General features: G+C 39.7%; 1 protein-coding gene across 20 annotated transcripts in view; it reads right to left on the reverse strand.

The window, feature by feature from the left end:
- CELF2 (CUGBP Elav-like family member 2) overlaps positions 1–16,191 on the reverse strand; it is a 621,764-nt gene that overhangs the window by 9,178 nt on the left and 596,395 nt on the right. For 8 of the 20 annotated variants that reach the window (XM_075345301.1, XM_075345285.1, XM_075345284.1 and 5 more), the window contains 3 exons: positions 10,171–10,299; positions 5,311–5,508; positions 2,609–2,776 (listed from right to left, as the gene is read on the reverse strand). In XM_075345301.1, the coding sequence (XP_075201416.1) occupies positions 2,609–2,776; positions 5,311–5,508; positions 10,171–10,299 (495 nt within the window). The remainder of the gene's footprint in view (positions 1–2,608; positions 2,777–5,310; positions 5,509–10,170; positions 10,300–16,191) is intronic. The other 12 variants (XM_075345303.1, XM_075345292.1, XM_075345295.1 and 9 more) reach the window with 7 other exon arrangements.

A 16,191-nucleotide genomic window follows, 5' to 3' on the forward strand; every position in this document is an offset into this window, starting at 1 on the left:
CCCAATGTACAATCTGGCCCCTGTATACCAAAATATAATTGGCAGAAAACTGCAAATGATTAAAGAGGAACCACAAACTGTATTTCTTCTCCAAATATAGCAATTTTACTATATTACAGTGCCATTATAGGCATGTCTTTTTCTACATTGCAAAATCGTGCTTACAGGTTTTCTTTTCAGCTGCAGTAGGAATCGGTGTAGTAAGAAGTATTTCGTGTGCTGGGGGACTTCTCTAGAACCTCTATATACATATAACAAAGTCTTATAATGTATCAGCTTCTGTTCACAATGGACCTATGTCCATTATAATGGGTTTTTAAACAGATTGCTATAATTCCTGACGAGTCCCACAAGCTTATAATTGTGTGAGATGAATTTCTAGCATTTTGAATAGCCAGAATAGCATTTTCCATTTGAATACCCTGGATTTAATCTACTAGGCTGCTATATTCTTTGTAAATTTCTATTTTTAGTGCAGTTTAGACTACACAATAGAAAAATAGTCCCATAACCATACTATGCTGCCCGTGACAGATCTACTGAAAGAGCCATCTGTAAAAGCATTTCTTTAAAGGTAATCTGTCATCAGGTTTTTACTATATGAGAGAAGCATAATGGGTGAAGACATCATGATACCAGGGGTGTGTTACTTACTGGGCTACTTGGCGCCATTTTCATAGAGTCCCTATTTTGTTTTATGTACATGTAGCAGAGCTGTATCTTACATAACCCCACCCACACCTCTGACTGGCACCTTGCCGTGTACACAGTGAAGTGGCAGAAAGCTACTAATCAGTGGTGGGGACAGGGTTACACAGATTAACCTGACTCCTAATCAGGCAGTGATAATTTAATGCTGATAAAATACTGATTGTATTGAAACTACAACACACAGCCTAAAGGTCCAGTCACACTAAGCAACTTACCAGCGATCCCAACAACGATAGGGATCGCTGGTAAGTTGCTAGGAGGTTGCTGGTGAGATGTCACACTGCGACGCTCCAGCGATCCCACCAGCAACCTGACCTGGCAGGGATCGCTGGAGCGTCGCTACACGAGTTGCTGGTGAGCTCACCAGCAACCAGTGACCAGCCCCCAGCGCCGCGTGGAAGATGCTGCGCTTGGTAACTAAGGTAAATATCGGGTAACCAACCCGATATTTACCTTGGTTACCAGCGCACGGAGCTACACGTGCAGAGAGCAGGGAGCAGCGCACACTGAGCGCTGGCTCCCTGCTCTCCTAGTACAGCACACATCGGGTTAATTAGCCGATGTGTGCTGCAGCTACATGTGCACAGAGCAGGAGCCGGCACTGACAGGGAGAGCGGTGGAGGCTGGTAACAAAGGTAAATATCGGGTAACCAAGGACAGGGCTTCTTGGTTACCCGATGTTTACATTGGTTACCAGCCTCCGCAGAAGCCGGCTCCTGCTGCCTGCACATTTAGTTGTTGCTGTCTCGCTGTCACACACAGCGATCTGTGCTTCACAGCGGGACAGCAACAACTAAAAAATGGCCCAGGACATTCAGCAACAACCAACGACCTCACAGCAGGGGCCAGGTTGTTGCTGGATGTCACACACAGCAACATCGCTAGCAACGTCACAAAAGTTGTTCGTTAGCAGCGATGTTGCTAGCGATGTTGCTTAGTGTGACGGGGCCTTTAGGGTATGTGCCCACAATCAGGACTCACTGCGTCCTGGACGCTGTGGTCTGCGAGTCTCCTCCGCAGGAGAACGCAGGAGACCGCAGCTGCTTGTACCCACGATCAGGGTTCAGTGCGCTGCGTTCTCTTGCTTGTGTTCTCTCTATGGAGGATGCATGCGAATCCGCAGCAAACAATTGACATGCTGCAGTCTGGAAAGCTGAACTGCAGGTCAGTGTTTGCTGTGGAAAAAAACAGCAGAGTGGGCACGGGATTTCTAGAAATCCCATCTACTATGCTTGTACTGTACATCGCAGCATTTTGGATGCAACTGAAGCATGCTGAGTCCAAAACACTGCAAACACTGATCGTGGGCACACACCCTAATAAGTGATATCTCCCTGAAATCAGGCTCTTATGCCCTAAATTATATAGAACAAATAATAAAATCCTGCTGACAGATTCACACTGTCATCAGGTCAAAAGTGGCCAGTTTATGCTTTTATTTTATCCCTTCTGCTCCCCTAAGTTATCTAAGTAATTGTTCTGCCATACGATACTAGAGATATATGCCTTTGGCTAATAATGCAGAGCAAGCTAAAAACAACCCCAAAGAATCTGTCCCATTGTAAAATCGGAGAAGTCCCAGCACTCACAGAAGGTATACCATATATTTTTATCTCAACACCCTAATCCACCTGAATGCTTCAGTTCATTCTGAGCTTTCCACAGCCCAATCGTAAAGACTATATAAATTAGCACTAAACAAAAAGGCTCATATTCCTGGAATTGTGTAGTAGATTTTTTTTTTTTAAGTCAGATGAGCAGAGGACATAAAATGAGCAAAAACTGTCCATTTTGATCCCGTGACAGGTCCTCTATAAACTTAGGGTCTCGTTCAATATACTAGGTCGCTCATACTTATGATCCAACATTTCATACTTTGACACAACATGTTCCTTACCAAAGCACTTGCTTAGATTGGTCTGTTTGTCAATGAAGACTTTAGCAGAGATTACATTTCCAAAAGGCATAAACATCTGCAAGATGTCCTGGTCACCAAATTCTTGGGGTAGATGATAAATGAAGAGATTTGCTCCTTCTGGGCCTTGAGAGGAAGAGAAAAGGAGGCCTGACTTCACTATAGTTAGAAACTCTTTCCAAGAATACTTCAAAATGATTATATAAAAGAAATACATGACTACATATTGGTAACAAGTAGAAAATCATTGAATGTTTGAATTGACAATTTTAGCAAACATGAAATGTGTAGTTATCGTAGCAGAACTGATAGACTTTTTGATATAGATATTAAACAATTCCACCATGGTCTTTCTCAACATTTAATAACGCTGCTAGATAGGGGTGTATAACCCATTTGAAAACATGTCGAACATTTATAAGTCTGGCATGATGTATAATTTCATAGAAAACAAAGTTTTATTAGATATGCATCAGTAGGTGGTCTTGATCACAACTGTCTAGGCTTTATTCCCAAAATCCTGCCCTTTTCTCCTGAATGACAGCTCAAGTATATGGAAGCAAAGTACAAAAAGAGTAAAGTTAGTGAGAGCTGGAGCTGCCATTCAAGATTTAAAGTTCAAGAAGACGGCAAGGTTTAAATTTGAAACACATTTATTGGAGACATCATTTTGTGGTACTTAATTTATTATAGGCCCTGCTTCTGTATTTGTCAGTGAAATCTTCTTATTCTCACAATCGATGGTGATGGAGGAGCATGTGTCAAGACCTGTCCATCAGCCACGGCCACCTCCAACTAAGAAAACACGGCACATGGAAAAGCAGTTTTTTTATTGGAGAAGACTGATGGACAGGTCTCATCTCAATTAGCAGTCATTGTGCGAACAGGGGAGCTGTGTGGTATGCGAGGAAGACTGGAATAAGAAGTGCAGTAGGGGAACGTGTAATACTTATATAATGGTAAGTGACCTTAATCATGTTCTCAACACAACTGTTAAAGTAAGGTAATGTGGCCAATCCCTGTAACAAAGGGAGACTGTGCACCTGCAGTTATTGGGACCCCCAATCAAGCATTCACATGTTCTTTTCTATGGCATTAGATCTCATGATTCATCCATAAAAGTGTATCTACACATGTATTTTACACCCTTACTCAACACTGTAATTAGTTGAACGTTATTAACCTACAGACATGAGGTTAATCTGCAGGTTAATAGCATTCTGATGTTTCCCGCTGCCGGGAGGAAATTAACTTTATTCCTCTCAGCAGCCTCGAGCTTCCACAACCCTTATCTTGTGGTTGGAGTATATTACAGCATAAAACTAGTGAGATGCAGAAAAGGTGTAGAAATTTCTGCAACTAAATATTCAAGGTGTGCACATTCCCTAAGCTACTGATTTTTTATATCTTATGGTTGGTATGGTTAGATAAACTTTCACGTTATGAATCTGAATCAATAGGAATGACTAGACAGCTTTGATTTTATTATGATCACTCATCATTGTCAGCATTTTCTGAGCATCATCATTGCTAAACTTTGTCTAATAGGTCTCCAGAGCCCAATTTACTGGCCATTTACAATCTACTCCCTGGGTCTTTATGACTGATAAATATATATTTAATTTTATTTTAAAACTGCTTAAAGTATATCCTATACATTTCAATCGTGAAACAGATATCGAAGACCAGGGCTGTTTGGACCATTTCGTAATGTTGCACAAACATAACCATATACTGCCGTAGTATAATAACAGATGGTGTCCAGAATGCACAGGCCTATGCGTCTTAGGATATGTATATGTATTGTTTAACGGTATATTTATATTTCCCAGCCATAATAATATGTCTCATCCAAATAATTGTGATTCACATTTACATTTTTTATTACTTCAAACTGCAGTGAAAGTTCATTTCTTGGTATCTGAGAATCCTAAGTCTATTCTCAGTTGTGTATCTAGAAAGTAAACCTTGATTTGCAAGTATGCGGGGCCTATCTAATGTGCGTAAAGGTAAAAAAAGGAAATAAATGTGAATCTGATAAACATTGATAAACTGTACATCTTCTTAAATCTCTATGAGCAAATTAACATTGTACATAACACTATAGGAAGAAAACCGGAATTGGTGCCAGTAAAAATCAATCCCGTAAAAAATGGATTTGAAAAAAGGAAGCTGGGGAATTTCTAAAATCCTGCAGACGCTAATGTGTTAATGGTTGTCCTATCACTAATTTAAAAATGACAGGTATGGTGCAAACATTGCAGGAAAATGTTATATTGAGTGGCCTCACAAGGGATGACAGCATAGAATGAGGTCCCCAGTCTAAATGCGATCTTGTTTAATGTGTTTAGTTCTCACACATTAGATTTAGAAAAATTGCAGTATTCAGGCCAGGAGTGAAACCTGAGAAAGCATATTGGGCATAGGTAATGTCATTTTCCAGGACCCACCATCCCACAGAATGGACTGTGCCGTGTCTCCAAGTGCACCATAACTTCTTATTACACACCACAGGCTCATAAATATGACAGAATCGTTTTTCTCAGGAGACATAGATTGAAAATAAATTTAATGAAAATTCAGTAAACTTGAAAGCCATCAATCAAATATCTCCCTATGCAGCATTCTCTTATACAACACTTTAGATAAGATCTCTGGGAGAGCTAAATTCAGTATACTCTTACCTTCTTTCTGACTGCCCGCAGCGCTCTGCTGTTGTAGCAAACTCTGACTATAAAGTGTTGGCAGTGCCGCGGCGGCATACTGCTGAATTCCTGAGTAGGCCTGGGTTAGGGCATCCATTGTACCAGCTGTACCATTCGTCAAGCCTGTTGCACCAAGTCCTCCATTCAGAGCAGCCATACCTGAGAGCATTTGAGCAACTTTACAAAAAACCCAACAATAGAGAAAAAAAATTGCACTTGTTCATTAGTGCTTTCTAATAAATATTGATCATTTTACACCGAAAATGACTGCACTGCATGCAATAATATGAGCACTCCGACAAGTAAAAACTGAAACAGCACTGCAAAACAATGGTGAGTAATATCTCAAAACATGCACATCACTGAAAGCAGGCAGGGTCACATTACTCCATTGTATGTATCTTTGTAGAACGAATGCCATGCACTAATAAGGAAAAAGATTGGCAAAAAGGAAAATGTACTACATGTACTGTATGTGCTGCTTCCTTATTATCATATTACTATGCTGCTCATGTTTTTATTATAATAGGGGCGTGCTAACATGCTATTCAATGCCTATTACCCAGTGTTATCGGTGGTGACACGTGTACCTGTGTCCATTGTCACCCCCTCAAATGCTGGGCAGTGCGCATGATGACAAGTACTACACTTCCGGTCATGTTCACTATGAAGCTGGGTGTACGCGTCCCAGCTTCAGAGAGGTCTAGTGTTCATTACCGGAAGTGCCAGGACTTCTGATCACACAAGTACGCTGAAGATGACACTGGACAGATGGCATTGAATAGCATGAGAGTACACTCCTGTGGGCATGGTAACATGCTAAGAAGGCAGAATGAGAGCAGGAACTAACGCCCTTGCGACTAGTTACTAATTAGCATATCATAAAGGATCTTTAGAAATACTTATTCTAAAGATCTCTTTTACCTATGCGACTAGATGGTGGGACGGTTAGGCAGAGATTAACAATATGTACTCAGAACTTCTCATGGTTCTGGGTGTATATTGCACCTTACAGGTTCACTTTAATTAGGAAACATGATCGAGCATGCTGGATTCATTTTTCTAAATTAGTTATTTTGGCACATTTGTAATAATTATATGTAGTTATATTTGTCAATGTATATTGTATTAAAGGGAACATATCACCCTGGAAAAGCAATCCAATCTGCAGGTAGTGTTATAGCAGGGAAAGCTGAGAAGATTGATGTATAGTCTTCTTAGAAAGGATTCAGTATATACCATGTTTTAACCAGGTCAACCATGGCTGTTTATGGGGACTTTTCAGTCCAGTAAGCGGTCCTATCAGTGATTGACAGCTATACCTGTATGCAAATTTATACAAAGAAAGCTGTCAATCACTGATACATCCGCCCACTAGACCAAAAATCCCCAAAAGAGCAAAGGTTTAAATGGTTAAAACACAGGTTATACTGAATCTTTTCTCTCACATATACAGTACAGACCAAAAGTTTGGACACACCTTCTCATCTCTAGAACAACTGTTAAGAGGAGACTTTGTGCAGCAAGCCTTCATGGTTAAATAGCTGCTAGGAAACCACTGCTAAGGACAGGCAACAAGCAAAAGAGACTTGTTTGGGCTCAAGAACACAAGTAATGGACATTAGACCAGTGGAAATCTGTGCTTTGGTCTGATGAGTCCAAATTTGAGATCTTTGGAACCAACCACCGTGTCTTTGTAGAAAAGGTGAACGTATGGACTCTACATGGCTGGTTCCCACCGTGAAGCTTGGAGGAGGAGGTGTGATGGTGTAGGGGTGCATGGCTGGTGACACTGTTCGAGATTTATTCAAAATTGAAGCCATATTGAAACAGCATGGCCACCACAGCATCTTGCAGCAGCATGCTATTCCATCCGGTTTGCGTTTAGTTGGACCATCATTTATTTTTCAACAGGACAATGACCCCAAACACACCTCCAGGCTGTGTAAGGGCTATTTGACTAAGAAGGAGAGTGATGGGGTACCACGCAAGATGACCTTGTCTCCACAATCACCAGACCTGAACCCAATCGAGATGGTTTGGGGTGAGCTGGACCGCAGAGTGAAGGCAAAAGGGCCAACAAATGCTAAGCATCTCTGGGAACTCCTTCAACACTGTTGGAAAACCATTTCCGGTGACTACCTCTTGAAGCTCATCAAGAGAATGCCAAGAGTGTGCAAAGTAGTAATGAAAGCAAAAGGTGCCTACTTTGAAGAACCTAGAATATAAGACATATTTTCAGTTGTTTCACACTATTTTAAGTATTTCATTCCACATGTTTTAATTCATAGATTTGATGCCTTCAATGTGAATCTACCATTTTCAGAGTCCTGAAAATAAAGAAAACACTTTGAATGAGAAGGTGTGTCCAAACTTTTGGTCTGTACTGTATGTATCGGTCTACTTAACTCTTCTTACTCTATAACATTGTGACAGCTAAGTAGACTGCATTTTCATGGTGATAGGTTCCCTAATGAGATGTTGTTGAGAGGATCAGTTAATGGCTGTCTGATCATTTGATTAGTGGTCAATAGATTAAAAAATCACTCAGTGGAACAGCTTCAAGCTCTTGGACCCAAATGCAAAATCTATTACAGGGTCCCCCTTCTAACACATCATTTATAATACTGGATGTTCTCTGACATACTGAAAGAGGTAGTTCACTACTCAGCAAAAGTGACCACATCACTGTAAAACTCATAGGGAAGGCTTTTATCAAATACCTTGTGTAATACATTCTGCCTCTGAGCCGCGTTATTGCGGTCCGCTCAGCCCCAAAAAGTGACCCCTCGGGCTCCATGATCTCTGAGATCAGATGTGATGTCATGTCAACCTCCAGTTGACCCAACATCACCGAGGAGAGCCCAAGTCTTCCTGAGTGACTGAGCTGTGGGAAGGTGTTTCACTGCCTGTAACAGCCCAGTATCTCGCGCACTCTCTCCTTTGCTGCAGAGCGCCACAAGCAAGAGTGATGCTGGACTGTGACGAGTGGTGACACTACGCCCTCAGCCCAGTCACTCAGGGAGACTGGGGCCACCTCGGTGATGTCGGGTCAACTGCAAGTTGATGTGACTTCACCGGTTCTCAGAGGTCACAAAGCCCGGGGGGGGTCACTTGATGGGGATGAGCGGACTGCAATACCTCTCGGAGGCAGAATGTACAAGGTATTTGAGAAAAGCCTTCTCTATGAGCTTTGCAGCGATGTGGCCACTAATGATGAGTAGTGAACCACCCCTTTAAGGAGTATGGAATTTGAAGGTCACCATACACATTACTAAACAATGAGCCAAACTGGCCAATTTCAGTGAGATTGGACAATAAGCTAATGTGTGATCATGTCTAGGGGAGAGAAGGATCTGAAGATGCAGGGAAAAATAATGCCAGCTCGCCATGTGTTTAGCTGCTTTTTCACGATAATGCCTCATCTCTGGCCTCTGGCTAGTTGAAGAAATTAATCCTCAAGAATCAAATTCTTATGAATATATGTCCAATATTTGAGGTAAAAGAAGCAAACCTTTAGGTTATGGAACGTGTATATTCAGCGCACAAGCTGCACTGCTGCTGACATGGCCTCTTCACATCCTTAGTCGTAGCTGGGCTGATTACACACATTCCACATATTGGAAATTAATAAGTTCAAATAAAACTTTGCTGCTTTTACCTCGAATGCCAAACAGATATTCAAGAGAAGAATCCGGCCTGCTGTATTTCCATGGCCAAACCTGTTGTTCGGCTCTGGAGATAAGTTGCTGCTAGAGAAATTTGGTAGAAGCTATCTCATAGAAATATTAGAGTTCAGTATTCCTGTGTATGGAGGACTAGGGAGAAAGATCTAGGGGCTAACAGCTCTCCAATGTCCAGTATATGGCCAGCTTTGGTGTAACATCCTTCTACACTTTACCTAGTTTTGTGCATATTTTGTTTTTTAAAGCCTTATATCTGTTAACAGAAAAAAATCTATGGAGGCAATGACTCCAAATTGTTTTAGACCAGTGGTCTCCGTGGATCTTCAGCTGTTGCAAAACTAAAACATTCAGCATCTTCTGACAAATAAGATGAAGCTTTACAACAGCTGCAGAGCAGCAGGTTGGAACAGAATGCTTTAGATAGTGACAAAATACTATCACAGATGTAAATGTTAGAATACTAAGGACCTGATTCATCAGGATTGGCTCGAATCATGCAGGTGTTCATGAAGAGATGTGCTGGAGTCAGACGCTCCTGATTCATGAAGAAGCGCATGCCTCTTTATGAATCAGGTGCATCAGACGCTTGGCATACACCTCTGTGTGCGCTATGCTACAAATCCTACTCCAGTCCCTGTCCTTGCTCGAGTAAGATTTGCATTGTGATGTAGCAACTCTATCACTTGTGATGAATTTGATGAGAGGCAGTCATCACACCCCCATCCTAGCCAAGCTCTGCCTACTTTGCCAGAGCTGGGTGAAAATGGCGAGAGCCAAGCAAGCGCTTCGGTGTATGTGAAAGTTGGCCGAGATGGCAGCTGGATGAATGATCAACCTAAGTATCGTTCAGCCAACGGCCATCTAATCTGTATGGGAGTCTTTAGTCTTGTAACTTAGAGATAAAGTAGTAAATATGATATAATATACTAATCAATAAACTACAGTAACTTAAAAGATTCCGAATATATACTGATATGGTAACATCATGGCAAACTATTCTTCATATTGCTGCCTACTTCACTTAACATTTACTAAGAAACATGTATAAGTTGTAAAGGTAATGTTAATAATTAATTGCAAATTTTACAATACAACATCAAAATCACATGAGATTCAATGGAAAATGCCATCCACCACAGCACTAAATACTCACTGTTTACGGTACCTGCTAGTGCATTTATATTATTCAATCCCACGGTGGCCCCAGCCAGCCCCTGTAGAGTGCCGAGAGAGGTTAAAGAATTCATGGCTCCGGCAGAGGAGTTCGCAGTTGATCCAGCCACTAGAAGAAAAAAAAATATATAAAGACATTACAGAATGGAAAGTATAAGGTTCATCTACCTATTATAAATGTATTAGATTGACTGCATTTAGCTTTATTATTTCATTTTTGCCAAAAGGTGAAGTAAGATTTAGTAAGGTATTGTATGCGATATTCTAGAATGGAATGAGTTAAACTGGGAACTGCCAGAAGTATCTGTAATTCTGGCCAGGATTCATTGTACAAAACATATTGTACATGAAATCAAACCGCAAAACATTTGAACAAACCGAAATGAGAATCTGTGAAAGAGAGGTGCTTGCACAGCAGAAAAATGTAATATCATAATAAAGCAAGGCTCCCTTCTGACAACATGAAGCCAGAGGTACCGTTCACAAAGAATATGAAGCTAGAGCCAGGCACTTGTTTCATCTTCCAGTTCTTATCATTGTCTTGCCCTTCAAGCATCATAAAAGGAAGACATTAATAGATCTACCCCTATCTACTCTGGAAGTCGATTTTTTCCCTTGCTCCCTAGCAAAAGCTTGACGAGTGAAACCTACTTTTTAGAAATTGCAAAATATTAAATAAAATGTCAAATGTAATTTTTTACATTTTCATGATAGTTTTACAATGTAATTTCTGCACAAAGGAAAGCTGACATGAGTGGGATTGCTAAAACTATATCAGAAATATGCTACAAAATGTAGGATATAAATGAAAAAAAAAAAAATCTTCATCAAAAATGGCTACATTTGTTTGATCGCCAATCCCCGTGAAACCTGATGTTGGCAGCAGAAGAATGCTGACTCTAAAGCTGTTCATTAACAGAAGGTTTTCGTTGAGGTTGGAGTCTCTTCTCTTTAATACATTTTCCCAAGTGGGAGATATCAGGACGCTGTCAAGCTAATGTCAACCATAGGATAGTTGGCAAATCTCATGTAAATCAATGGATTCAGAGAATGCAGAGAGAAGAGGATTCATGTTTTTCTGGAAATAAATGCTGCCATTGCTGAAAAGGGCCTTTTATTGGAGAGTTACAGGACATCATGTCTGGGTTGGCAGTCACCTAATAACTAGGTGCTATAAAATGCAAAGATTATTTAATGAGGGATGATTTATTATCTATTTCCAATCTTACTTTATATTTTTTAAAATAAGACTAATACAAACGCTGATTTAAGATTAAGGATAGAAGTGGAAATGATCCTCTTAATTGCTCTGAATTACAGCAGTATGTGTAAAAATCCTTCAGATAGCCTCAAATGAAGTAGTATTAGTACTAGTAATGGTAGTAGTAGCATTGTTGGAGTAGCTGCAGGCTTAAGCTGATGGAGTGTGTTGAGTGGATTGCAGATGGCGCTGTTAGAATTTAGTACTCTACTGTTTGATGTTTGGTTTCTGTGTTGGTTCTCACAATGTAATCCTCCATGTTGTGCTGATGATGAGAATGGCTTTTGTATGTCCCAAGTAAAACAGTTCCTTCTCCCACAATGTCTAAGTGCTAAATGATTCTGCTGAAAGGTAAAATCCGCAACATTACTTCCATCAGTTTTTTATATCACATGTAGCAAGCTACCACAACAGCAAGGTTCTGGCACTGAAAACGGAGTTGTCTTTGTTGAATTCTAATGATATCTAAACTAACAGTGATCTAGTAGCCAACATAAAGGAAGGGAAGAAATATCCCGTAGTCCATTCTTCTATAAAACATCCAAATTTATTTAAGCATTTAACACGAGAACTACTGGACTCGTGACACCTATATAGAAATACATGGTGCAAAGTAGTCAAAATGACTACCTCAGTAGTTCTAGTGTTAAAATCCTCTTTAAAAATTACATGTTCCAGACTCCTTGCCTTGGCTTACGCATTTTGCACCATAGTCCTTTCACAAAGTCCTGTTGATGTCAAAGAACGTGAACATTAAATAAAAAACCCCAAAGAATCTCCAAAAATCAAAAATAATCACAGAGTATCTGAATGAACCAACTATGTGAAGTTCTATTTTTTCAAATATGTTTAAGGCATTTCACAATGATGAGTGTTTTGGGATGTTCTTAATCCATAAGCAACATGTGTAACAGATCAAGCTAATTATTCCTCTGTGAGTGTTTGTGATTTCTGGTGATTCCTTGGTTTTCTTACTTAATAGTCCTGTTATTTGACATCAACAAGCCTTTGAGAAAGGACTACTGTCCAAAACACGTAAGGCAGGGCAAGGAGTCCGGAACATGGAATTTTTAAAGTTAAATGCAAATGCTTAAATTAATTTGGAGGTTTTATAGAAGAAAGGACTATGGAATTTTTCTTCCCTTCCTTTTTTTGGACTCGTATAGGTGTTTGACAGCCACCTGTCCTGGTCTGTGGATCCATCCAAGAAGTGGGGCGCCTACTATTCTTATGTAGTGGCCAATAAATGTTTTTTTTTTTCAAGGCTCTATTCACACCTGCATTTTGAGTTCTATTTTTCTGTTTTTGGAACAGACAAACGGAATTCATCTAGAAAATGGATTCATGACAAAGTAAAGCAAAGCGAACCCACTGAGTATAGTTCTATCTGTCTGGTTTCCGTTTTTTGCTTGTTTTTTGAATGGAACATAAAATGCTGGTTGAACAATTTTTAAATCAAGTAAAGAAAACCACTGGAAACTATGTTCGACTTCAGTGACTTTGAGCCCTTCAGTGTGAGGACCTAGAAGCCAAATCCATAGAACGCAGCTTAATGTTTGAGATTTGGTGTGGGTTTGAGCTTTATCTTTGATATTTTTCCTTATATGTAACATTTCAGAAGTATGTCAGTGGTTTTTCATAATCTATCTAGAAAACCTTACTCCAGATCTATAGAAACACTAAATTACATGTTTCCACAATTCTGTCCTAGTTTATAAGTAATTAATAGAACAATAAGGTCACACAATGGTAGATTCTCTCATGCGAAAGAATCAAACTGATTATGGTAGTGACATTCAGATCAAACTCTGATCAGGGTTTGATCAGAGTGTTGGCTTAGTAAGGTCTGATTCTCTGGGATGACAGAATTCGAGCACCCTGGGAAGATGGAGAACAAAATGTCTCCATTTTCTTCATTTTGTGAGTCTTTGGTAATCAGACTGTATTTGTATGTTATCCGACTACAATCTAAAGATTTCCATATACCCATAGACTTGAGTAAGTATGTGCTATATGAAATCGCAGCATGATATGGTTATTTCACTATCAAATTATTTTAGTGAAAAAAATTGACCATCAGCATTGGCCCATTGAATAACTTTGGTCTGAGAGCTATTCAATAAAATATCGGATAGCACTCGTCCGATGAATAAGCTCATGTGAGCGAACCCTTATTGTCATTATCCTCTATACATCTACCAGAGATGAAATTTAAGGCTTTTAAGACCCCAATGCAAACTGTATTAGGCTATGTGTGCAACTTAAGTATTTGCTTGCAGAAATTTCTGACCCATTTCTGCATCTCTTGGTAGGAAAAACACTGCAGTTTTGGTGCATTTTTTAATGCATTTTTCATGCATTCTGGGGTAGAAAAATGCTGCAAAAATTTTGAAAAAATTGACATGCTGCAAATTTATTTTTGCAACAAATTTACAATGGAAAAAAAGAAACTTGAGCAGAAAATGTCAGGATTCTCAGTGACTTTGCTGCAATAAGGATTTTCATACAGTTTTATGACAAATCTGCACTCGAAAATGAATAAAAAAAATGCTCTAAAAATGCACTGGGGTCCTATCTACACTTGTATTGTTGACCTCTCCCCATGCTTATGCTGCTGCACTACTATATTGTTTTGCCGGTTTTATTGTTAAAGGTTGAAAAATCAATAAAGATATATTAAAATGGTCAGAGTTTCATCTTACTGATGCTAAGCCAAGTTAGATGGAAAATGTCCAGCCGGAAAAAAAGTAATCCGAAAAGAAAAAAGAAGCAGGTTTCCTAGTGCTTAACATTTATATTCTAAAGAAAAATGCTGTTACTTGTAACAATGAATGGAATGGCAGGGACATCAATATTATCAGTCCACAAGAATGAGAGGAATGAAATATAGAGTATGTAAAATAAAGAACTAATCTGCTGTGAGCCATTCAGTAAAAACCTCTTTATCCCTTATGTTGGCACCAATGTGGTGTTGTCTACCACAGAGTAACCTACATATGTCGGTGCCGTCAAAGAGTTTTCAATGCTGTGAATTTGTGAGATATAATGACAATGCTGGAGCAGCTTATCTCTCCATGTCTTTATGTGATATTTATTGTGCTTCTTGTCCCACTGACACGCTACGATTGGACAACGGCAGAACTTTTAAATTGCATTTCTTCAGAAGTTCCCAAGACACTAGCGAACACGCAAATAACTGTATTGAAATGTGCCTGGTACGAATTGTTCAGCGTCCTAGCATATTTCAGGCAAGCCACAAAAGACCTGGATTGTGCCCCCTATAACGTGTGACCACTAAACATCCCAATATTTATTCATGGCAAATTTTTCCAACGTCTCTGCTAATAATGATAGTGGAATACAAGTAACAAAATATTTAATTTTTTCTAATGCCTTTTCTCATGCAGAGGAACATTACAATGTGGTTGTTAAATCTTTGTCATTTATCGTGCATTATATATCATCAGAAGAATGAGTCTGCATGCAAATTTATATGAAATGATCTAACAAAATTAATCCCAGCAAGCAGTGACTTTTATTACACATATCAAAAAGTCTTATCTTATGTTACAGAAGCTCATTGTATTTCAAGCAAGGCGTATCTTACTCTAGAATATAAATACACAATATAATATATATAATCTATAACATAAAATAATAATATATAATATACAAATAAAAAGTAACAAAATATATTTTTGAATCTTATTGATAATCACAATTAGGGTACCTCTTTGAAATGTATTAATGTCTAATTAAAGGGCATCCCCTTTAATTAGACATTAATACATTCAAAACAGGTACCGTAATTGTGATTATGAATGATAAAATACAAAGTATATCTAGTATGTGATTATCAATGATAAAATTGTGTTTATCTATGATAAAATACAAAGTTTATCTACTATGTCTCAATAAAGGGGATGTCCACTACTTGGGCAACCCCACTCATTTCCCCAGTGTAGACTCATTCCCCGAGTCTATACTCAGTTCCAAGGTGGCCACCGTTCCAGCGATGTCTGCAACTGCGTTCCCAATGTCCAGGTGACATGTTATGACACGCAAGCCCCACAATCAATCAGCGCTGGCTTCCTTCTCTCAGCTTTCAGATATTTGAGCAAGAAGTCAGCGCAATTCTCTGCTCCTGTTCAAATCTCCAAAGGTGACAGACATATGCCGGACGCTGATTGCTCATGGGGCTAGCGTGTCATAACAGTGTCACAAGGGCCCAGAGAACGTGGCTTCAAACATCACTCAAACCATGTCTGCACTGGCGGTGAGTATAGGCTTATTTATTTTTACGGGGGCGAACAATGGGAATGAGTAGGGGTTGTCCAAATAGTAGACAACCCCTTTAATGTCTACCGTAAATATGCTTATCCTACATACCATGCCAGAGATATTATTCTATTAAAAGACTTAGGGGTGCTTCACACACAGCGAGCTCACTGCCAAGATCGCTGCTGAGTCACGATTTTTGTGACGCAGCAGTGACCTCATTAGCGATCTCGCTGTGTGTGACACTGAGCAGCGATCTGGCCCCTGCTGCGAGATCGCTGCTCGTTACACACAGCCCTGGTTCGTTTTCTTCAAAGGCGCTCTCCCACTGTGACACACAGATCGCTGTGTGTGACAGCGAGACAGCGACAAATGAAGCGAGCAGGGAGCAGGAGCCGGCGTCTGACAGCTGAGGTAAGCTGTATCCAAGATAAACATCGGGTAACCAAGGTGGTTATCCGA

This window comes from Anomaloglossus baeobatrachus, chromosome 4, assembly GCF_048569485.1.
Source record: "Anomaloglossus baeobatrachus isolate aAnoBae1 chromosome 4, aAnoBae1.hap1, whole genome shotgun sequence".
Classification (NCBI taxonomy): domain Eukaryota; kingdom Metazoa; phylum Chordata; class Amphibia; order Anura; family Aromobatidae; genus Anomaloglossus; species Anomaloglossus baeobatrachus.